The following is a 25,565-nucleotide window of genomic DNA, read 5'->3' as shown; positions in this document are numbered from 1 at the left end:
CCTAGTCCACTTATGCTTGAATGGTTATATGAGTGAGAAATAAATTACTACCTTGTTTAAGCTATAGTTATATTTGGATCTTTCTTATAGCTGCAGGAACTTATTGCACACATACAGTATTACTACCAAAGGAACAAAACAGGTGGGAAAATTAGGCAAAAACACTCGAAAATTAAATGACTTTCTGAAATTGTGTTTTTGAAAGTCACAAACTTTCAAACAGAATCTGATGCTTTGAAAAACATGGCAGATGAGCCAAAATGCCAAGTCCCAAGTAGGTAACCAACTAATCTCAGTTGTGTGGATGAATGCAATTTGTGGTGGGGGAGAAAATGGGGAACAGGAAGTACAGGCTCCATCCACAAGTGGAAACGATGGTCTGCTCTGTTCAGTTGCTACATTGCAGAAATGCAGGCCCAGGGTAGCTCACTCTTTCTTTTCTTTTTCTAGAATGATTGGTATCCCAGATACTTTTATGAAGACTCTCAAATTTTAATATTGACAATGGAGACACACTGCTAGCTGTCAATCTAATATCATTGTCCCCTTCTTGCCCATTTAAGTAACCATATATCCAAGCACCTCTTGAACTAATGGTGGCACTACGACGGTTCTCAGCATTAGGATTGTAAGATAAGTCACTGGTTGGGATTTTAAAATTGGACTGGCCCAGTTGGAAAACACACCTTTTGCCTTTTACTTTTTTGTTTCTTTCTTGGTGTAACACTATTGAAATGCTGAAGATAATCAGAAAACACAAATGAGGATAAGAGCCACATGCTGAGGACAAATGACAGTGTACGATGATGCAATGCATATGTACATACACACCTCACTTCTCACATGCATAAGTGTATCTGAGGATAAATTCTCTTGACAGGAGATTACTGAGTCAAAGTAATATGCATTTTGCATTTTGATGGGCATTACAAAATTTTCCTTCTTAGAGAAAGTAACAGTTTATGGTATCACCAGTAATGTAAGTGATCGACTACTTCCTGCAACCTGGCTAAAACTGTATAGTATAAAACTTTTGATCTTTTCAATTTGATGGACAGAAACATTTCATCATTTTCATTTGCATCAGTTTTTGAATGAAGCTGTGAAAATTTTATGTTTAAGAGCCAAATGATTTTTTTTTCATGTTCTTTGCCCATTATTTTACTGGCTTGTTTGTTTTTTTTTTTTGGATTAGTAAGGATTCTTTAGACAGTGAAAATTCACCCTTGGTCTGTGATAAGTGTAAATATTTCATTCCAGTTTGGCTTTTGACTTTATAGTGGTTTATTCTTGAAAAAATGTTTTATTTTTAAATAATTATCAATCTTTTCTTCATGGATTCTGAACTTTAACTTTCACTTAGATCTTCCCCATCCCATGATTGTCAAGTACATTTTTCTATGTTATTTTATCTCACTTTATTTATTATGATGATTTAATTTTTAGCATTCAAACCTTAGACCATCTGGAATTTATTTAGTGTAAGGAGTGAAATAGGAATAAAATAATTTAAAAATTCCATACGGCTCACCACATGTCCAAACCCCATTTAAGGAATATTTCATATTTTCATCACTGTTAGTTAAAGCCAATGATTCACTTTCTAAAATATTGCACGTTTAGGGATTATTTCTGGATGGTATTTTGCTCCAGTTGTCTGTCTATTCATTCCATGTGATTTTAATTACTGTAGCTGTACGAGTGCCAGATAGGACTAGTCTTCCCTCATTATTCTTTTGATTAGAATTTTCGTTATCTTGCATGCTAATTTTTCTATATTAATTTTAGAATTAGCATGTCAATTTTGAAAAAAAAAACTATTGATATTTTAATTGTATTTCATTCCATGTATAGATTAATTTAGGAAAGAACTGATAATTTAAAAATTTGATTTTCTTTCCCAAATAGAGTTTATACCTTTTTATTTTTTCAAATCTTCTTTGTGTCCTTCAGAAATGTTTGCTAGTTTAATTCATAGAAATATTGCATCCAACTTAAGTTTGTTTTTAGATCTCTCTTCCTCCCTTCTATCTGTCCATCCTTCCTTTTTTCCTTCCTCCATCTCCTCATCTCTTTCTTTCATCTCCCTCCCTCCTTTCATGTCTTTCTTTCTCTCTTTATTTATCTTTCTTTTCTTTCTCTTTCCTTTCTTCTTTTTTCCTTGTTACTCTTCCCTTCATCATTCTTTCTTTTCTTCTTCATTTTTTTCATTTTTTTACCTATTGTAAATGAGTCTTTTCTTCCAGTGTATTTTTTAATGGGTTAGTCTTTTTTTTAATAGAAAGGTTAATAATTTTTAAGATTAGCCTAATTAAAAAGCATGTATTTTAAAATTAAAAATATACATACAAAAGAGCATACATATAGATGCGCATTTTAAAGAATTATAATAAATTGAACATTCAAATACCCAGATATGGGCTTAAGAAATAGAAAAGATTGGGAGTTTTGAAGCTTCTTGTGTGTTTTTTCCACAAACACATTTCCCTTCCTTTCTCCTTCATCCAGGTAAACTAGTATGTTAAGTTTTGTGTCAACCATTTCCTTGATTTTCCATACAATTTTCCAGCAAATTAATATGAATCCCCACATAATGTACTTTTAGTTGTCTGCTTTGACCTGTGTATAAATGGTATACAGACACTCACACACACATGTGTGTGTGTGTATACATATATATATATATTTCCCTAAATGTTAGGTTTTTGGTATTCATCTATTTCGGTGAGTGGAGCTATAGTTTTCTTCTTTTAAACTTCCTTTCTATCTATTGTTTCATTTATGACCATTCAAAAATTATTTATCCACTCTACTTGTGACAAACATTTGGATTGTTTCCAGTTTTTCTGTTGTTACAAATAATATTGCAATGAACTTTCTTTTATATGTCTTCAGATACACCTATGCAAGAGTTTTTCTAAAGTATGTACTTAAAAATGGTATTTCTGGGTCATAGAAACATTATACTTAACTTCAGCATACAAAATAATGTCAAGTTATTTTCCAAGTGTTTGTATCAATTTCTGTTCCCACTATGAACAACAAAAGTTCTCATCACTTCACATCCTTTTCAACCCTTGATTTATGTATGTGTGTCTATATAATTTTAACATTTAAAAATTTATGTAGAACATTCATTTAGAAAATTGCACATATCATAAGTGTGTAGTTCATGGAATGTTCACACAATAACCACAACCAGGGTCAAAATGCAGACCGTTACCAGTAATCCAGAAATCCCCTTTGAGGCTTCCTTCCAGTCTCTCCATAAGTGTGAACACTGTCCTGAGTACTAATATCATTGGTTAGTTCTAGCTGTTTTTGTACTTTATATCAATGAAATCATACAATATGTACTTTTTGTACGTACTTTCTTCTCTTGCTCAACTCTGTAAGGTTCATCTACATTGTGCATGGAGTTGTAGATTTTTTTTTCATTGTTGAATAGTATGTCACTGTGTGGATCTACCACAATTTAGTCAGCTAATTGTTGATCTGCAAGTTTGACTTATAACTAATAGTGCTGCTTTAATATTTGAATACATACCTTTTGTAAACATATGTACATACTTCTGTTAGTTTTTATATATAATTCCTTAGTCATAGAATGTGTATGTGTTCAGCTTTAACAGGTACAGCTGAACAGTTTTCCAAAATAATATAATGGAGTTTTTATTCCAATAGCTTATAAGAGAGTTCTGATTGCTCCATATCCTTGATAACACTTAGTATTGTCAGTTTGCATTTTAATCACTCCATTGGATGTATAATGATATATTATTATGGTTTTAATTTGCATTTTTCTAATGAGTAATGGAGTCAAATACCTTTTCATATGTTTATTGATTATTTAGATATCATTTTCTGAGAAGTGTTATTCAAGTTATAATTCATTTTTCTATTAAGTGGTCTTTTTCTTATTAATTTAATGAGTCCTTGAAGACAGTCTTTTCTAAATAACCCAAGTGGAAAAAAATAAAGAAAGAAAAAAGAAAAAGAATTTAAAAAATGAAGAAAATTGAAAAGAGCAGACAATCTTAAGCACAAAATCATTGGAATCACAGGTGTTCCAGAGGGGGAGGAGAAAGGAAAAGACATGGAAAACCTAATTGTGAAATAATAGCAGAAAACTTCCCAGGTATTTGTAGAGCTATGGACTTCCAAATACAAGAGGCTCAAAGATCCCCAAACAGATTCAATCCAAAAAGCTCCACTCAAAGATGCATTGCAGTCAAACTGTCAAAAGTCAAAGACAAAGAGAGAATCCTAAAAATAGCAAGAGAAAAGTGTCAAGTTACCTATAAAAGAGTCCCCATCAGACTAACAGCAGACGTTTTAGCAGAAACCCTACATGCCAGAAGAGAATGGGATGATATATTCAAAGTACTAAGAAAAAAACTGCCAGCCAAGAATATTGTACCCAGCAAGGCTATCCTTCAGAAATGAAGGAGAAAGAGGTTATTTCCTAGACAACCAAAAGCTGGGGGACTTCACCACCACATGACCAGCTCTACAAGAAATCATTAAGGCTGTCCTGCACCTAGAACCCTCAAAATGATAATCACCACCATGAATACATGAGAAAGAACAAACACCATTGATAGAGCACATATGCAAGTGAGAAAGAGAAAGAAACTATACCATATCACCTAAAACAACCAGGGACCACTATAGACAAACAATAAAAAGGGAAGAAAGAAACAAAACATGTTTAAATCAACCATACAAAAGCAATTAAATATCAGGAGTAAGGCAACATCTTTCAATAACAACCATAAATGTAAATGGATTAAATTTCCCACCCAAAAGACATGGACTGATTGGATTAAAAAGCTAGAATCAACTATATGCTCTCTATAAGAGACTCACATCACCTGTAGAGAGAGACACAGACTAATAATAGTGAAGGAATGGAAAAAGATATACCATGCAAGTGGAAATGAAAAATGAGCAGAAGTGGATATTCTTATATCAGGTAAAGTAGTCTTTAAACCAAAAACCATATAAAGAGACAAAGAAGGACACTATATAATGATAAAGGGATCTATCCATTAAGAAGACATAACATTCATAAATACATATGCACCCAACACTGGAGCACCCAAATATATAAAGCAAGCACTATTAGACCTAAAGAAAGAGGTAGACATATTATCAACTAATATGATAATAGTTGGGAACCTGAACACTCCTCTCTCAGCATTGGACAGATCACTTAGGCAACAAATCAACAGATAAACACAAGACTTAAACTAAAGTTTAGACCAACTGGACTTGGCAGATATCTGCAGGGCATTTCATTCACAACTATAGAATATACATTCCTCTCATGAGCACATGGAACATTTTCCATGGTAGACCACACGTTAGGTCACACATCAAGTCTCAATAAATTTAAAACAAATTGAAATCATTTCAAGTATCCTTTAAGATCACAAGATTAAAACTAGAAATCAATAATAAGTGAAACTATACAAACACATGGAAATTAAACAACATGCTTCTGAACGACCTATGCATCCAAGAAGAAATTAATAGTAAATCAAAAAAATTCTTAAAAGTAATGAAAATAAGGACACATCATATCAAAACCTCTGGGATGCAACAAAATCAGTACTCAGAGAGAAATTTGTTGCATTAAATGCTTACAGAAGAATAATAGAAAGATTTCAAATAAATAACCTAATGCTACACCTCAAAGAACTAGAAAAATAAGAACAATCCAATCCCAAAATTAGTAGATGGAAAGAAATAATTAAGATAAGATCAGAACTAAATGAAATAGAGATCTCCCCAAAATACAAAAATCAATGAAGCAAAAAGTTGTTTTTTGGAGAAGATGAACAAGATAGAAAAACCATTAGCTAGGCTAACTAAAAGAAGAACAGAGAAGACCCAAATAAAAAAATCTTAAATGAAAGAGGAGAATTGCAACTCATACCACAGAAATACAAAGAATCATTAGAGACTGTTACAAACAACTATATGCCAACAGATATGAAAACCTGGAGGAAATGCATAAATTTCTAGACATACAAACTACTGAGATTGAATCAAGAAGACATAAAAACCTGAACAGATAAAAAAACAAGCAACAAGATTGAAGCAGTAATCAGCATTTTCCCGACAAGAAAAGCCCAGGACCAGATTGCTTTATTACTGAATTCTACCAGACATTTAAAGAGGAATTAACACCAATTCTCTTCAAATTATTCCAAAAGTTTGAAACAGAGGCCACTCTCCCAAACTCATTCTACGAGGCATCACCCTGATACCAAATCCACACAAAGATACAATAAAAAAAGAAAACTATGGACCAATATCTTTCACAAAAATAGACTAAAAAATCCCCAGCAAAATATTAACAAACAGAATACAGCAACACATCAAAAAATTAAACACCATGATCACGTGGGATTCATCCCATATGGATGCAAGGATGGTTCAACATACACAACTCAATAAATGTGATACACCACATCAACAAAATCAAGGTCAAAAATCATATGACTGTCTCAATAAATACAGAGAAAGCATCTGACAAATTTTGCCATCCCTTCATAATAAAGAGTCTCAACAAATTAGGTATAGAAGGAAAGCATCTCAACACAATTAAAGCCATACATGGCAAACCCACTGCCAATATCATTCTGAAATGGGAAAAGCCAAAAGCTTTTCCCTTAAGAACAGGAACAAGAAAAGGATGCCCACTCTCACCATTCCTATTTAACACAGCATTGGAAATACTATCCAGAGCAATCAGTCAAGAGCAATAAATAAACGATATCCAGATTGGAAAAGATGAAGTCAAACTGTTTCTGTTTGCAGATGACACAAAAAACCTAAACACTACAAAAAAACCTCTAAGAGCTTATAAATGATTTCAGTAAAGTTGTAGGATACAAAATCAACATGCAAAAATAGTTATTGTGATTTTTATCTGCTCTGTAGAAACATTTTCTACAACTCATTTTCTTCTTTCTTTTTTTTTGGTTTTTGTTTTTTGTTTTCTTTTTTCTTTTGTGACTGGTAAGAGGACCACAACTCTCAGCACAGTGTGGCCCACACCATGCTCAGCCAGTGAGCGCACCGGCCATCCCTATATAGGATCCAAACCCATGGCCTTGGCACTACCAGTGCCACACTCTCCCGAGGGAGCCATGGGGCCGGCCCCATTTTCTTCTTTCTTTCCTGAAGGTTCCTCTGTAGAAAGATAATGCTGTTTATTTTTAAAATTAATTATTTTTAGATCTGAAATAGTTATATACAGGTATAATTGAGGTATATTTGTGGAAAGTTCCAGGGCAGAGTTCAGGATAGCAGGAATCTCTTCCATTTGAAAAAAGGTTTTTGTGACACAGGGTTTTCTTTGTACATGTGTGCACATGTTTCTTAGGTCCTCTCACAATTCAATTTGTCATCCACCCTGACTGACAGGCTCCTTTCTACAAGTAGTATGTGACTGTATTTTTCTCATTCCTTGCTGCCCTTGCTACCAGTATGGGAACTCATTAATAAGTTGGGAATTCTAAAATGAGCAATTATTAATTTTGATATTCATAGTGAGAATCTAATGGGAATGAACTGTTTGGTAGGTTTATCTCAGACCAAAATCTCTAGTTATCTTCTCTTAGAGTCTTCCTGGATGCCCCCTTGCTCCTACCTGTTTTTTGTGTTTTTAAAACATTACTGGATTTGGTAGCTTTTCCTCATCTGCTGTAGTTTGTGGTTACAGATATCCAAGTTTTGTTGAAGATAATGTTGGTATATATATTTTAAATTATGCTTATTCTTTAGGTAGTGATTTTTAAGTGGTGAAGGGGAATAATAATCAGTGGCATGTTACCATCTTAAATTGTGAAATCCATCCTGTTGAACACACTTTGTATAATAATGTAATCACACAGCTATAGTCACTATGTATTATCAGAGAGATCTTTATTTTTATCACACTTATTAACCTCTATTCATCATAGATATTACCATGAGAGTTGCTGTCCATTATAAACAAAGGAAATTTATAATTTTTAAAAGGAAGACTTCCAGATGCTACCCAATTCTGTATATTTTAAAACAAATTAGGAAATAAGAATTGAATTTTATTTACCTATTAAAATAGTTGACGCTCTCCTCAGATATGCTCGGGAACTCCACAGGAATCCTAAAGTATCAGATATTATTTCTGTAAGGTAGTTCCCATGAGAAATAAGCTAAGAATAAAAAGAAAAAAAAGTCTCAATTGTTGAAAAAGCATATTTCCTCTCTCTGGAGAAGTCCAAGAGAAAAGAACTTGGTTGCTTATGCCAAATTAGGACCAATTTAAAACTTGGGGATATTTATGTGTGGACTATACTCTTCCGCTTGCAGGTATTATTCCATTTATAATTCCCAAACCCAACTTTGTGTTTCCAACCTTTGGTTAGCATTCTTCCACCCCCACTTGTATATCATTAGAGTTCGTGCCGTTTTTCAGAGGACCTGCTCATGAAGCAGTGGTAAAGTAATTCCAATTTCTCTTTTGGTAATCTGGAAAGCTCTTCCTACTTTTACACCTATCCACAGCTCAAAGTACATGAGTTGGAGGAAGAAGATAAGATGGGTGATCAATGCTGAGGAAGAGAAAGTGGAAAGTTCTAATTTTCTGTCATCTCAAGACCTAGCTGTAATCACTCATTTATTATCTTTTCTTTACATTCTTTCTCTAAGATCTACCCTTATCCCCACCACACTCTTCATCACTATGGAACCCTTGACTTTGTTCTAAAACAAGTTTTTTCTATAACTCTTATTGTGGTAAAAACAGGAGGGCCACTTACAAGATTTCTACAGATGTTGAGCACTAGCAGCTCAAAGTTGTAATTTTCATCTTTGAGCAAAGATGATATTGACCAATTTAATTGTGAAGCACAGATTTCTAATGTATATTTACATGCCTGTGAGATAGAAAAAGGTCAGTGAGGATCTATTCATCCACTGTTACATAAAACATTGTGATTCTCTGAAAAATTAAGAAAAACAAGATCAAAGGACTTACTTTAACTACTCTTATCTCTTTATCCTCCAAGAACAGGATCAGGGGCACCAAGCCTCCTAGGACCACATTGTTCAGCATCCATGTGTACTGACTCATGTCCTTAAGTAATTCACCAAAGTGTCGAATGGCCATACTCCGAATGCCTCCATATCTCTGGAATTTGTACCCAGAAAATGAAAAAGACCTCATTTGAGGATAATATTAGGGCTTCTTTCTTTAATCAGTGGGATATGTGTGTGTGTGTGTGTGTGTAAATATACTATTATGGATGTAAATATATAAAGGTATATGAGATTATTATCATTTCTTTTTAGAGAAGATCCAACTTGGGTCTAAGTAGTCAGATCTTCTTTTGACTTGCTTGATTTGACTTGCAAGATTTGCTTGCCCATTATTCATTTTAGCCAAAATACAGAATCATCTATCAATGAAAGAATGAATAAAGAAAATGTGGTATATATAGAATGGAATACTATTCAGACTTTAAAAAGAAGAAAATCCTGTTATTTGTGACAACATGGATGAACTTTAGAAAGATATTTTGCTAAGTGAAATCAGCCAGGTATAGAAAGAAAAATATTGGATGATCTTACTTATATGTGGAATTTTAAAAAGTTGAACTCAGAAACAGAGAGTAGAATGGTAGCTGCCAGCAGCTGGAGTGAGAGAAGGCAGGGAAATGGAAGAGATATTGGTTAAAGGATACAGTTTCAGAATGAATAAGTTCGAGAAATCTAATGTACAGCATGGTGACCATAGTTAATGTATACTATACTTGAATATTTCTAAGATATTAGATATTAAATGTTCTCAGCACACAAAAAAATATATTTGAAGTGATGAATATGTTAATTAATTTGATTTAACCTTTTCGCAGTGTATACATATATTGAAACATCATGTTGTACACTATAAATGTATACAATTTTTATTTGTCGATTATAACTCAATTCAAGAAAGTTGGGAAAAATATTTAAACCAGTAAAGAAAAAAGACTTACCAAAATTCAGATTGGATTAAAAAAACCCAAACACACTGAGGTATCATCTCACCCCAGTTAGACAAAGTAATATCAAAATGACAGGGAATAACAAAGGCTGGCAAGAACACAGAGAAAAAGGAATCCTTCTACACTGTTGATGGAACTAACACATACGTTATGGAAAACAGTATGGAGTTTTCTCAAACAACTACAGACAGAACTGCCATACGATTCAGCAATCCCACTGCTGGTATATACCCAAAGGAATGGAAATCATCATGTTGAAGGGATACCTGCACTCCCATGTTTATTGCAGCTCTATTTACAATAGCTAAGACATGAAACCAACCTAAATGTCCACTGACAGATGACTGGATAAGGAAAATATGGTATATATACTCAAGAGAATGCTTCTCAGCCATAAAAAAGAATGAAATTCTGCCATTTACAGCAGCATGGATGACCTTGGAGAAAAATAAAATAAACAACATACAGAAAGAGAAATACTGCATGTCCTCACTCATAAGTGGGAACTGAAAGAAGGAAGGGAAGAAAAAGAAAAGAAGGAAGGAAGGATGGAAGGAAGGAAGGAAGGAAAAGAAAGAAAGAAAGAAAGAGAAAGAAAGAAAAGAAACAATCACAATAATACATTGAACTTTCAAAAGGAGAGAACAGAACTGTGGTTACTAGAGGTGGGAAAGGGGAAAGTGGAAGGGGGTTAGTAAGAAATTTGTTAAGGGTCACAAAGAATGATTACAGTTTGTAATGAATATACAAATTACCTTGATTTGTTCATCACAGGTATTGATGTTCAACTCTGTACCTCACAAATATATATAATCAGTTATGTTTCAATAAAAACAATCTTCTGTGAAAAGTGAGGTTCTTAAATTTAGGAAGATAGAATTTAGTAACATCCTGAAAGTATCAGCTGGAGTAATCTGTACAACTTGGGGATAATTTCTATAAAGATACTTATAGTAATTTAACCATGGTGTACGCAGATGCTGGAGGACTTTGTAGAGTTGCCATTGAATACCAATGGGAGCTCTTTCATACTGGCATGCAACCAGGTTTCCAAGGGCAACTTATGCCAAATAAGAAGGTGATTGGATTATAAAGATTCTAGAAGAGAAAAATTGCAAGTCAGAAGAAGAGGTTAATTTTTTGAAATGTAATGTCACTTTCCAGTTTTAAGAAAAATGTTTATGATCTCATTTGGAAAACAATTTTTTTTACATGAACTTTCCACATACTTTATCAGCTATATTATCTTGGCCAAATAATGACTTCCTTTTGCCTGGTTTTCTTTATATGTGAGCTGGATAATAGTAAGAGAATTGCTTAGAAAATTGTTTAAGGTAGCTCATGTAAATCCCTTAGCACAGTGCCTGGTATATAGGAAGTGCTCAGTAAAGTTAAGCCACTATTATTACTATTGTTATCACGATGTCCTTATGAAAATCATTTTTGACACTAAATTCCTTCCTTCTATAATTTAATAATATTGTGCCCTTTACTGAAATATGAAGAACTAAGAACTTACAAGTTTTGGAAAGATAATTTACTAATTTATCTCTGGTTCACAAACAACTTATCACAGAAGTCTTAAAAAGTATATAGATTTCCCATGGCATACAAAAATGTTTTTATTTATTAAAATATATTACTGTCATTCAACTCTTCTGGAACACATTTACCATTATAAAATGAGAATTTTTCAAAATGCATAATTTTCTGATGAAATATTTTTTCATTAAAGTTTTATATAATAACAGACATTTATTTGGGGCAATGCAAAAATCAACCCTAATCCTCACAGTAAACTTACAACTGTCTCTGTTTTACAGATGGGGAAACCGATGCACCAAGAGACTGAAGAAATCACTTGCTCAAGATTTCACAGATAATATAAGAGGCAGAACAGGGATTTGAAGCCAGACAGAGGCTGTTCTTTGATTCTCCTTTCTTATGGGCAGACTTTTTCCAGATTTTCATTATGTAGTTAAAAAAAAAAAAAAAAAGAAAAGGACAATACTTACCTGACTAACATTGTCATTTCTGGAAAAGAAATGGGGACTCTGAACAAGATGGCTCTCTTCTGTTGACTTATTCTGGGATATAATGTTATTATCTCAATTGTGGTTTCACCTGAACCACAAAACCTAATGATCTTACGCATCTAATTGTGTAACTCACATGATCCATCAGAAGACAGTAGCTGGCAGCAATTCTGGTACACAAAGAGGAGTAGGTCACCTTGCCCAGTTTGACTAACAGTTTTCGGAGCGTGATCAAAGCCCGAATTACAACAGTGTTGTCTTTGGAAAGGAAGGCATCCAGGATGGATATTAACAAGTTGCAGACATTTTTTACCTACATACAAAAGGAGGAAAATTGTGAGATTTTAGAAATAAAGGGAGACTAGAGGTGGCATTTGGTATGTACAGCTCTGAGTGTGGGCAGAACACCTTAGTGTGCTAGAGCTGGCTCACAATATTCAATTGTCAAATTGTCAAATATTTTGTAAGCTGATTGTTTAAAAAGCCATTATTAAAAATTAAAATTATATACATTTAGAATTAAATATGACCAATGATAATAAATACTAAAAAATGATAACTTCCTAATTCTTTTGCTACATTTTACTATTATCTATGCTCCTGAGGTTATTTACATGAATCATATCTGGATGGTGAGAATATATATTTTTTAAAAGTGCCACATTTTTATTTTAATTACCTCTTTATAATGCTAGGATTTTTGCCACGTGGGATTCATACATTTTCAATCACACAGAACTCAGTATTTTAAATCATTACATGCTCTTTACACCTTCCTGCAGTTTACATGCTACCTTATTTATTTATTTTTATTAATTTTTATTGAAACATATTGATTGTACATATTAATGGGATATAGAGTATATTTCAATCCATGAAATATGATGTGTGATGACTGTGATGAATGATTCATCAATGTGTGATGAATCTAATCAAGGTAATTAGCATATTTATCACCATAAAACAATCATTTCTTTGTCATGTGAACATTTGATCTCCGCTCTTCTAGTCATTTGATAACATGAAGTAAATCATTGTTAATTATAGATTCCTTGGTTGACCGTACACCGACAGGGCTTGTTTCTTGTATCTAGCTGTAATTTTGTGTCCATTATCCAGCCTCTCATTATCCCCTGCCTCCCCAATCTCGACTCTTGAACCACAGTTCTTGGTGAGAATATTAAATGATTCTGTGCTATTGTGCATCTCTTCCCAACTCCATGCTTAGTGACATCCCTTTGACAGCTTGAAATTAGCTGCAGTTGGAATATTTAAACTAGGGAAATTGGCCTTATTTCCAGACAGCAGGTTGTTAACCATTTACCAACACACCACTGGCAGTGACTTGATTGGACATGACAGCTGCTGAGGCAGGCCATGGCTGTCAAGTGCAGATCAGAGCCAAACAGAATAGAAGGCAAGGAAAAACATTAAATGCAGGAGGAGAGAAGTAAAGGAAATGAGTAAACATTACTTGCCAAAACAATTTAAGAAGAGAAAAAATAGAGTTAAGGACTTTATCAGTGCCAGAGGCCACTTGTGTCTGCTTGGAAAGTTGTGTGTGGTTGGAGTCTTTGTAGATAGTATGTGAACCCTTATATCACTCTCCACTACTTTTCTTTCACTCTCCTAGCTAGCCTTGACACAGAATCTCCCTGTCAGTTGTTAATAACATTGTGAAGAGTGCTGGACAAAGCAAAACACAACTTGCTGCTTACTAAAAGAATGTATATGGCTAATAAATCCATCATTTTGTGTGACTTATTTAAAACAAACAGACCATGGCTCATGTTATTCTAAATGCAAAATGGGTGTCCACTCACAGGCTTTAAGCTTTCAGAGACTATGCTCAATAGATAACAAGGATTTATTATAGATTTATTATTAAATCAACAATGGTTTATGGAACATCTACACACTCAGTACTTTGCAAGATACTTTGGTGTTTAGCACTACAAAACATAGGGGCATGCTTAGATTTAATTGGTCTGGAAGACAAGAAATATTCACATCAGTCAGTGGGAAACAATATAAGATGGTGGTTCTCAACTTTAACCTGACTTAGAGTCACCCGGAGGACTTCTGAAAACATAGATTGGTGGGCCCTACCTCCAGAATTTCTGGGATTCAGTAGACCTGGGGTGAGGCCTGACAATTTACATTTCTAACAAGTTTCCAGGTGATGCTGATGTGGCTGGTTCAAGAACCATACTTTAAGGACCACTGATATAAAATATTATATAAGTAGGTGCTCATAATTAGTATGGCTCTGAGAGGGATGGACCTGCTGGAGATCAGCATGTTATTCAGTGAAGTTTGATTTGAGCTGATCACTGAAAAAGGAGAAAATGTGAATATGTATGGGTAAAGAAGTGGAAGAAAAAGCTTGAATGAGCACTCTGAGACAGTAATATGCACACACGTGTGTATGTTTGATGGGCAAATTAACGTGTGCATTGTATGGTTTAGATTGTAAAAAGAGCATTCATGTAAGGCAATGGTGATAAATCAATTCTGAGTGCAATGAATGATTTTCTGGAAAAAATATAAATAAGGTGATAAAGCCCTAAATTGACAACACACTCTTTCCATTTAACTCAGTTTCCTTATTGATTAAAAAAATCTGGCTTTGATTTTGATTTAGCCCCATAGAAACTGAAAAAAAGCAATGTTTTATCAGTAAAGAGAATAAGCAATATCAAAATCTCAGATTATGACTTTGGTGGTGCTGGCAGACACAACTCACATACACATACCTCATTGACAACTGGGGCCATGCTGGCAATTTTCTGAAGGCTCAGTTTGCTAACTGTAGGATTGGAATCATTGACCCAGTTTCTGAAGAGGACCAAAAACTCTTCTGGGAATGGGTCCTTGAAGAAGTTATTCAGAAGCTGGAAAAAAATAGCCAATAAGCTCATAAACAGACTAGGGGCCAAACTGCAAAATTTCTGCCTGTCATACAAGTTTAGTAAAACTGGAACACAAATCACAATGTAACTCCAAATACTTACATATATTCCTACATATATTTCTGTGATCATAGAAGGGGGAAGAGACAGCAATCAGAAGAGGAAATAGATGCTTTGTTTTGTTTTGTGATATAGAAGTACATGTGTGTGTGTATGTGTGTGAGAGAGAGTGTATTTTTTTTTCTTTTATAATTTCCTTCCATTGTTGGAAACTGAGTGATCCAATTTAAATTACCCTATCTTCCAGACTGTAGAGCCAGGTGGGTGAGTTTCTCAAAAGAATATATTTATATATGCTAAGAGATGATGCCTACTATGGGCTAGGCACTATGCTAATAAATGGGGATACAGTGATGTACAAAACAGTCTCAATCCATTACCTTGTGGAGTTTATAGATTAGCTGGAGAGACTGATACTATACAATGATACTATAATATATACTGTTCTAATGAAAACAGAATTGCTAACTATGGTCAGTACTAGGAAGGAAAGCTACAATATGCTACAAGAACATTTCAGGAGTACTGAATTTAGATTTTGTAGCGTAGATTGAAATTAGAATGAAGAATAGTATTTAGATTTCTTCTTGAAAGCAGAGTTGGCATTAGCTAGATAAAGTGTTCGGAGAAGACACCTCCCAGAAGCGTGACCCATGTGCAGAGGCTCTGAGGTAGACGAAGCAGGGTGGGTTTGAGCACCTGAAAGGTGAGTGATAGCAGTGGAGATGGAAGAGAAGACTGGAGAGTGTGAGGTTAGAGGGCAGACAGTGGAGGTGGCACATGACCTGGAGGCCAGATTAAGGAGGTTTAGTCTTTAGTAGCTAATACCTAAAATGAAGATGTGATAATCATGAGTCTTCAGGCACTGAATAACTGGCAGCCAAATAAGTGTGTTTAAAAAGTCTCTTAGAAACACAATGACAGTTTTATAAAAACCCAATTTTGATAGAAGAGTTTAAAATATCACTAAGACAGATGAAGTACAGAACAAGAAAGAGAAGAAGAGGGTGATAGAGTGAGGGCAAGTGCTGGAGTGAAAGTGAGAGGGGTGAGGGGAGAGAGAGAGAGAGGGAGGGAGGGAGAGGAGGGAGGGGAGGGAGGGAAGGAGGGAGAAAAGGGAGGGAGGGAGGGAGAGGAAGGAGGGAGGGAGGGAGAGGAGGGAGGGAGGGAGAGGAGGGAGGGAGGGAGAGGAGGGTGAGGAGGGAGGGAGGCAGAGGAGGGAGGGAGGGAGAGGAGAGGAGGGAGAGAGGGAGAGGAGGGAGGGATGGAGGGAGGGAGAGGAGGAAGGGAGAGGAGGGAGGGAGAGGAGGGAGGGAGGGAGAGGAGGGAGGGAGGGAGAGGAAGGAGGGAGGGAGGGAGAGGAAGGAGGGAGGGAGGGAGAGGAGGGAGGAGAGACAGTGACTTCTTTTCAAATTTCCAAAGAACTTTCACAAAAATTAAATACCAGATCAAAAAAAATTAATGAGGAGAGGGAGGAGGGAGCGAGGTTTCGGTAATGGGCCACAACAATCAACCACATTGTATATTGACAAAATAAAATAAAATATAAAATAAAATTTGGTGAACACACACACACACACACACACACACACAAAACAAACAAAAACCAAAAAAAACATTAATGAGTTCCCTAAACAAAACAATTATAAAACACTTTTTTTAATACCCTGGTATAATAAAGGATGAAACCAAGAAGTAAGTTTAAATGGAAAAAAAAAGAAAGCTATAAACACTTGGAAATTTAAGAGAACCCTACTGCAGTTTGTGGGTCAAAAGCTTAAACAGAGGAAATCAAATGTGCAATAAGGATTACTAAAAAACAATAAAAAAATATATAGTAACATAGATATTTACACTGTAGTTGGAAGTAAATGCATCACTTGACTTTAAATAGTTAAAAAATGTTACAATAAACAAATTCTTTATTTACTGAAATTAAGAAAGAAAATATCACAAAATATAAAATAGCACTATGCTAAAGAAAATTAGTGTGAGAAAATGCAGATAAAAGCAAAGTCATTGAACTGGGAAACAGAAAAGCAATAGAATTAATAAATCTAATGCCTTGTGCTTGGAGACAGAAGATATTAAAATAAACAGACTTTTAACCAAAGTAATATAAAAAAGGACAACTAAAATGAGCAGTGGGAAAAAAGTATCGAACAGATTAAAAATTTAAGGAGAATACCTGTTAGGTTTTGGGGTTTTTGTTTTTTTTTTTTCGTGGCTGGCTGGTATGGATATCTGAACACTTGATTTTGGTATTATAATATCATACTCTTAACCAACTGAGCTAACTGACCAGCTGTTTAACAAGTTTTTAAGTTTTTAACAAATCAATTTTTAACCATATGTAGTTTGTAGAATATTGTAACGATAGTTTTAATATCAGGCCATCTGTGAATATTATGTATCATTAATAAGTTACATAAGAAAAACATCATATTATTAACAGTTAAAAGATAGTGAAATTTAATATTTCAGTTACAACTATGAATAGAATGATAGCTAACTAATAACAATCTATTTCCAGTAAAAGTCAACCATCTTAATGGTGAAACAGAAGAAGCATTTCTATTAAAATCCATAATCATAATGAAACAAGAATGGAGTACTAACACCACTATTATTTAAAATTGTATAGCAAGACAGCAAAATAGGAGATTCCCCACTCATATTCACTCATAGCAACAATAATTTTGTGCCCATCCACAGACAAAAGTGACTTGGTGGGTGCTCTATGGGATTTAGTAAAAGGTTGCAAAAACCCCAGTGGATCTCAAGATTGAAAAGGGTCATTTTGAGAGGGCAGACCTATGCTCAGGTTGCAGGATTGCTGACTATGATCCTAGCTCCAGACCCAGAAATGACCTCATCCCCCCATGGACTTGGCTACAGCACTGTTTGGCCTTGGTCCTGCCACCAGAACCATCTGCCAAGGAAAGCAGGAAGAGTCATGCTCACTTATGCATCTAGTGACAGGCCTGCTGACCTTGGTCCCTGGCTATGAACCCTGAAACAACCATGTAACTCATCTCCAACATTTTTGGCCATAGCCAGAGATCAGTTCTGCCTGCCCAGTGAACTGCTGGGAGACATGCCTATCTGTGACCCTGCAGGCAGGCCTGCTAACTTTGGTTCCATATCACATCTTTTAATACAGCCGTGTAACTTAGCTCCAGTCCATGCAGCTGCAGTTTAGGAGCAATCCTGCCTGCCTGGGAACCGCTGGGACATATGCCTATGTGTGCACTTGGAGGCAGGCTTTCAGAGTACAGTCTTCACTATGGACACTGAAGCAGCCCTGTGACTCAGTTCCAGTCTTGCTAACTATGGTTTGGGGCCATTTATGCCCAGGGACCCACCCAGTGACACGCAGGACCACAAACCCAGAGAGAACCACACTCATTTGTACATTTAGTAACAGATCTGTTGTCTGTGGAAGATGAAGCGAACCCTCATCCCAGTGCCAACTCTACTGACCAAAGTCTTAGAGGTGATCCAGTCCCCCAGGGACCAGACAGATTCACACCTGCTTGAGCCCTTGGTAGCAGGCCTGCCAACTGTAGGTGCCAGCAGCATCTACATAACTCAATTCCAACTCCACTCAACCACAATGCCAAAGGCAATCTCATCATCCCAGGAAATCAAGAGGAGAAAGTCTTTATCAGCTGAAACCAGTCTGTAAATACTGGAAGAGGTGTCTGCTCTTTCACATGCACAGAATACAAGACTACATGGATAATTAAAAATTAGGCAAACATGATGCCACTAACGGAAATGAATAAGGCTCCAGTATCTGACCACAAAAAATGGAGATCTACAAACTGCCTGACAAAGAATTCAAAATAATCACCTTAAACAAATCTTGATGAGATGCAAAAGTACACTGATAGACAACAAAATAAATTAGAAAAAAAGCATGAAAAGAATGAAAAGTCAAATAAATAGAAACCATAAAAAGTAGCAAAACAGAAATTCTGAAGCTGAAAACTACAATGAAAAAAGTAAAAAATTCAATTGAGAGTTTAAACATTAGACTTGATCATGTAAAAGAAAGTATTAACAAAGTCAAAGACAGGTCATTTGAAATTAGCCAAAGAAGAAAAAATAAATATTAATAATAAGAGAGAGTGAAAAAATCATAAGAGATTTATGAAAAAGAAAGAAACAGCTTATTAAGGAAATTCTGGCTGACAACTTTCCAAATCTTGGAAGGAATATAGACATCCAGATATATGAAATCCAATAATCCAGGCAAGATCAACACAAAAAAGAATTATCTGAGGCTCATTATAATCTCATTGTTAAATGTTAAACTATCCTTGCATCCCTGGGATGTATCCCTCCTGATCATAGTGCATATTTTTTTAATATGTTGCTGTATTTTAAGATATCTACATAAAATTCCATCCAACAACCTCAGAATGTTCATTCTTCTCATCAGCACATGGATCATTCTCCAGGATAGATCACATATTAGGTCACAAATCAAGTCTCAACAAATTCAAAATATTGGAATTATTCCATGTATTTTATCAGACCACAATGGATTAAAATTAGAAATCAATAACAAATGAAATTCTGTAAACTATACAAACACATGGAAATTAAACAGCATTCTACTTAATGACATATGGGTCCAAGAAGAAATCAAATAGGAAATCAAAAATTTATTGAAACTAATTTAAAAAATGATATATCATACCCAAACCTGTGGGATACTGCAAAAGCAGTACTAAGGGGGAAATTTATTGCTTTAAATGCTTACTTCAGAAAAATGGAAAGATGGCAAGTGAACAACCTAACACTTAACCTTAAAGAAGTAGAAAAACTAGAACAATCCAAACCCAAATTTAGCAGATGGAAAGAAATCATTAAGATCAGAGCATAACTTAATGAAATTGACATTCAAAAAACAATACAAAAGATCAATGAATCAAAAATTTGGTTTTTTGAAAAGATAAATAAAATTGACAAACCATTAGCATGGCTAACTAAAAAAAAAAAGAGAGAAGACCCAAATAACAAAAATTAGAAATGAAAAAGGTGATATTACAACTGATATGTCTGAAATACAAGGAATCATTTGAGATTACTATAAACAACTATATGACAAGAAATTTGAAAATCTGGAGGAAATGGATAAATTTCTGGACACACACAAACTACCAAAACTGAGCCAAGAAGATGTAGAAAATCTGAACAGACCAATAACAATAAAAGAGATTGAAGCTGTTATCAGAAGGCTCACAACAAAGAAAAGCCCAGGACCAGATGGATTCACAGCAGAATTTTACCAAACATTCAAAAAGGAATTGACACCGATTCTTTACAAACTATTCCAAAAGATTGAAACAGAGGCAATTCTCCCAAACTCATTCTATGAAGCAAACATCACCCTGATACCAAAACCAGGTAAAGATACAACTAAAAAAGAAAACTACAGGCCAATATCCTTGATGCATATAGATGCAAAAATCCTCAATAAAATACTAGCTAACAGAATACAGCAACACATATGCAAAATTATACACCATGATTAAGTGGGATTCATCACAGGGATGCAAGGTTGGTTCAACACATGCAAATCAATAAATGTGACACACCATATCAATAAAATCAAACACAAGGAACATATGATCATCTCTATAGATGCTGAAAAAGCATTTGATAAAATTCAACACTCATTCATCATAAAGACCCTCTATAAGTTAGGTATAGATGGAAAGTATCTCAACATAATTAAAGCCGTGTATGATAAACCCACTGCCAATATCATCTTGAATGGGGAAAAGCTGAAAGCTTTTCCTTTAAGAGCAGGAACTAGACAAGGATGCCCACTCTCACCACTCCTATTCAATATAGTGTTGGAAGTACTAGCCAGAGCAATCAGAGAAGGAAATAAAGGGCATCCAGATTGGAAGACATGAAGTCAAACTGTCCCTGTTTGAAGATGACATGATCCTATATATCGAACAGCCTAAAGCCTCTACATAAAAACCTCTTGGAGTTGATAAATGATTTCAGCAAAGTAGCAGGATACAAAATCAACACACAAAAATCAGTAGCATTTCTTTTCTCCAATAGTGAACATGCAGAAAGAGAAATCAATTAAGCTTGCCCATTTACAATAGCCACCCCCCCCAAAAAAAAAATTGCTAATATTTTGTTGAGGATTTTAGCATCTAGATTCATCAAGGATATTGGCCTGTAATTTTCTTTTTTGTTGTTGTGTCTTTATCTGGTTTTGGTATCAGAGTTATGTTGGCCTCATAGAATGAGTTTGGGAGAGTACAGTCTGTTTCAATTGTTTGGATCAGTTTCATGAGAATTGGTATTAACTCTTCTTTAAAAGTTTCATAGAATTCAGCTGTAAAGCTATCCGGACCTAGGCTTTTTTTGTTGGAAGATTGCTAATTACCACTTCAATCTCCTTGCTTGTTATTCGTCTGTTTAGGTTTTCTATCTCTCTTGGTTCAGTCTTGGTAATTTATATGTATCTAGAAACTTATCCATATAGTCTAGATTTTCAAATTTGTTGTCATACAGTTGTTTATAATAGTCTCTAATGATTCTTTGTATTTCTGTGGTGTCAGCTGTAATGTCTTTCTTTTCATTTCTGATTTTTGTTATTTGGGTCTTCTCCTTTTTGTTAGTCTAGCTAATGGTGTGCCTATTTTGTTGATCTTTTCAAAAAAACAGCTTTTAGTTTTGTTAATCTTTTCTATTATTTTTTGGGTCTCTATTTCATTTAGTTCTGCTCTGATCTTAATTATTTCTTTCTGTCTACTGCCTTTAGGTTTGGATTGGTGTTGTTTTTCAAGTTCTTTGAGGCATAGCGTTAGGTCGTTTATTTGGAGTCTTTCCATTTTTTTGATATAAGCATTTACTGCAACAAATTTCCCTCTTAGTACTGCTTTTGCAGTATCCCACAAGTTTTGTTATGATGTATCTTTATTTTCATTAGTTTCTAGAAATTTTTTGATTTCCTGTTTAATTTCTTCTTGGACCCATAGGTCATTCAGAAGCCTATTATTTATTTTCCATGTATTTGTATAGCTTCCAGTGATTTGCTTATTGTTTATCTCCAGTTTTAGCCCATGGTTGTCTGAAAAGATTGTTGGGATGATTTTAATTTTTAAAAATTTGCTGAGAGTAGATTTTTGACCTAATATGTGGTCTATCCTGGAGAATGTGCAGTGAGCTGATGAGAAAAAAGTGTATTCTTTACCTGTTGGGTGAAATGTCCTGTATATATCTCCCAAAAACTTGGCAAAATTATTTAAAAATTTACCTAGAAGAACAAATAAATAGAAAAGACAAAAAAATTTTTTGAAAAGAAGAGATTTGAGGGGAAATTGCTTTGTCAGATATTTAAAAAATATTTTAAACTGCTATAATTCAACAGTGTGTTACTTCCACAGCATGAAAAAAATAAATGGAACCTCATAGAATATCCTGAGAGAGACCCTAATGTGTCTGTATGTGTGTGTATATGTGTGTGTGTTATGGGTAAATGTGTCCCTTAAAGTTTCATGTATTGGAACGTAATTCCCACTGTAATAGTGCTATGAGAGTGGGAAATCCCATTATAGTAATTGAAAGGTGGGACCTTTATGAGGTGATTAAATTGTGAAGACCACGGTCTAGTGAATGTATTGATCCATTCATGGAGTAATAAGTTGATGGGTGGCAATAGGTGTGGTTCTGATAGCTTTAAATGGAGAGTGAATGAGAAACTTCACTCTCTATAGCTCCTGCCATCCTCACCACCTGATTCCCTGAGTCACTGTAGAGTTACCACCAACCAGGCTCTCACCAACTGTGCACCACGGACTGTAGATTCCCCAGCCTGTGAACTGTAAGAAGTAAATTTCTCTTCTTTATAAATTACCCAGTTTCAGGTATTCTGTTATAAACAACATAAACGGACTAATACAGTGTGTATATGAAATTGACAAATGATAAAGACAGCATCACCAGTGAGTGTGAATTTAAGGCCTATTAATCAAAAGATGCTGAGACGGGTAGTTAATTATTCACCAAAAACTAAAGTTAAATCTTCATTTCATGGTATATCATATTAACTCCATGTGAAACAAAATTGCATGTAAAAATTAATATGTGTGTATATATGAATATATTAAAATAAAATAAGAACAAATATTTATTGACTCCTTGAATACTTATCAACTCATTAAGCTTTTTTCTTAAAGCTTAACTTTTATGAGAAAAGCATATGCCACAAACAAAATTAAAAGGCAGACAAGAAAACTGGGTACTGACTCTCAACAGGCATTATAAGTAAATGTATAAAGAACCTTAATATCTTTCACATATGTGTGTGTGCACGTGTTTGTGTGTGTGTGTGTGTGTGTGTGTGTGTGTGAGAGAGAGAGACAGAGAGGGGAAGAGACATCGTACAGTTAACTCATTGAGAAAAACACTAAAACCATAATAGGTAAATGGGCAAAGGAGAATCAGACTGTTCACAAAATGTAACTTTAAATTATTAGTAATTATATTTTTAAAATGTGCAACCTCTCTAAAAATTTAAAAATTAAGGACAAATAAAATCATCCACAAAACATCACTGTCTACCTCTCAAATAAGAAAGTTTAGTGATGGCAGGAGCACAGTGGGATGAGCACATGCACAGACTGCGTGGGGAGCAGCAGTTGGTTGGCACTGCCTTTCAGAAATGAGTTGGGCATTAAAAACCCTTAGCTTTTACAATGTGTATGCCCTGTAGTTATTAGTTCAGATTATTGGAATATATTAGAAGGAAATAATCTAAAATACCAAAAAAGAAATATTTAGGCACAAAGATGTAAATTCTATTTTTATTTATATAAGTAAAAAATTAGAAATAACAAGTATATACAAATAAATGGTACTGGCATCGAAGGTACTATCCTAAGTATTGTTAGATGATAAGGCTCCAATATAGTAAAATACACAGATACATTTCTAAGTAAAAATACTAAAGGCCAAATGACCTCACAGTGTACTGGACTATTGAAGATGCCCCCAAATTCAAATTAGAGACAGTGGTAGAAGAACGTGGTCATCGCTGAGTACTTGGAAAAACAGGAATGTCGACCTCCCACAGGAGCAAGCACATACTCACGATGGAAGAGGCAATTAGGTTTCATTCAGCACCATCTGTCACATGAATGATGCCAATATAAATCTATGTCATTTGTAAATTTCTTTTGAAATTTTATGGAAGCTTTTATTTATGGCATGTTTAGACCTAATTAATGTTTATACGTACTCAAATGGCAATAGAATGAAAATAATGATTCACACAATTAAACTAATGAAAGATACAGATGAGTTAAGCACATCTGAAAAATCCTGATAATTGTCAACTGCTGTATTCAGTTAAACTGATTCAGGTGCACTTCTGAAAGCTTTAAAAGTAGACAGTACAGTATATGGGTATGTCCTTTATAGTTTATTAACTGTTTTGCTATAATGTTTGAAATCATTTCAAATTTTTGAAATGATTAGGTAATACTTGACTACTACAATATCACTTTTATGGGAAAATTAGATTTGATTCCTATAATTTCAACATACAGAATCTTTACTTTTTGTAAGAAAAAGGACTTCCTCAATTTGCTTGAATCCTGTATGGCATTACAGTACATGGCATAATATCCATATACAAAGTAATATGGTTCTACATCTTTATTTTGCCCAGTTATTTGGCCAATTCCTTTATTTTCCCAGATGGTCTGAAGTATCATCTAAATTCCACATGGTACCTACTATCATTAGTAAACCCAATTATCCCTCAATATACTTTAACAAGCATGCAGAAAGGCGTAAACTGGAAATATAAAAATAATTACTGTTTGTGCAATTCCACATCCCTAGGAAAAGATAAAAACCAACTCCTGGAGCAAGCTGATGGGACAACCCTCCTATAATCCAGATCTAAATCCATCCCTTTCCCTGTGCCAACTTCAGCTATCTTCCATTCACTTAAACCTTGGTAAGAACCAATATTCAAAGAGGGAGATAAGAAGCTGGAATCTTGATTTAAGTTTGGATAGAGAAAAGGAGAGAGAAATAGTTGTTCACAGTCTCCTAATTAAACTCACTTCAGTGAGGAATATAACCGTGATGACACTGTCCTCTGACATTCTAGGACCTTCCACCGAGAGCTTGTAGAGATAATGCAAAGTCTCTGGAAACTGTGGAAAGTTATAGTCACTGAGAGCTCTGTAAAGGAGAATAAGGCACTGAATTAGCAAAGAAGAAGAAAACACATTCTGTATTAAAAGAGCTAATAATGATAAAGAGAGAATCATTATCCCCATATCTTGTACCTTGTAGATAAAAAGAAAGATATTCTCTGATATTTCCTAATCCAAGGTAAACTATGAATTCTAGATAGACGCTGGAGAATTTTATGTACCTTTATCTCTGTCAAAGTCTCTTTCCTTAATGTCATCCTTCTTTCCTGTCTCTCCCATTCTTTGCCACAGAACAGAATGCCT

General features: G+C 34.6%; 1 protein-coding gene across 1 annotated transcript in view; it reads right to left on the bottom strand.

Annotated features, from left to right (window-relative positions):
• The window catches only part of MROH9 (maestro heat like repeat family member 9), a 67,825-nt gene that overhangs the window by 6,398 nt on the left and 35,862 nt on the right, over positions 1–25,565 (bottom strand). Inside the window, exons 13-18 of the mRNA XM_063105909.1 lie at positions 25,167–25,287; positions 14,836–14,973; positions 12,216–12,392; positions 9,035–9,187; positions 8,817–8,933; positions 8,108–8,210 (exon numbers count right to left, since the gene is read on the bottom strand). Coding sequence (XP_062961979.1) covers positions 8,108–8,210; positions 8,817–8,933; positions 9,035–9,187; positions 12,216–12,392; positions 14,836–14,973; positions 25,167–25,287 — 809 coding nt within the window. The remainder of the gene's footprint in view (positions 1–8,107; positions 8,211–8,816; positions 8,934–9,034; positions 9,188–12,215; positions 12,393–14,835; positions 14,974–25,166; positions 25,288–25,565) is intronic.

This window comes from Cynocephalus volans, chromosome 8, assembly GCF_027409185.1.
Source record: "Cynocephalus volans isolate mCynVol1 chromosome 8, mCynVol1.pri, whole genome shotgun sequence".
Classification (NCBI taxonomy): Eukaryota; Metazoa; Chordata; class Mammalia; order Dermoptera; family Cynocephalidae; genus Cynocephalus; species Cynocephalus volans.
The sequence above is the reverse complement of the archived record's forward strand: the minus strand, read 5'-3'. Positions and strand labels throughout refer to the sequence as shown.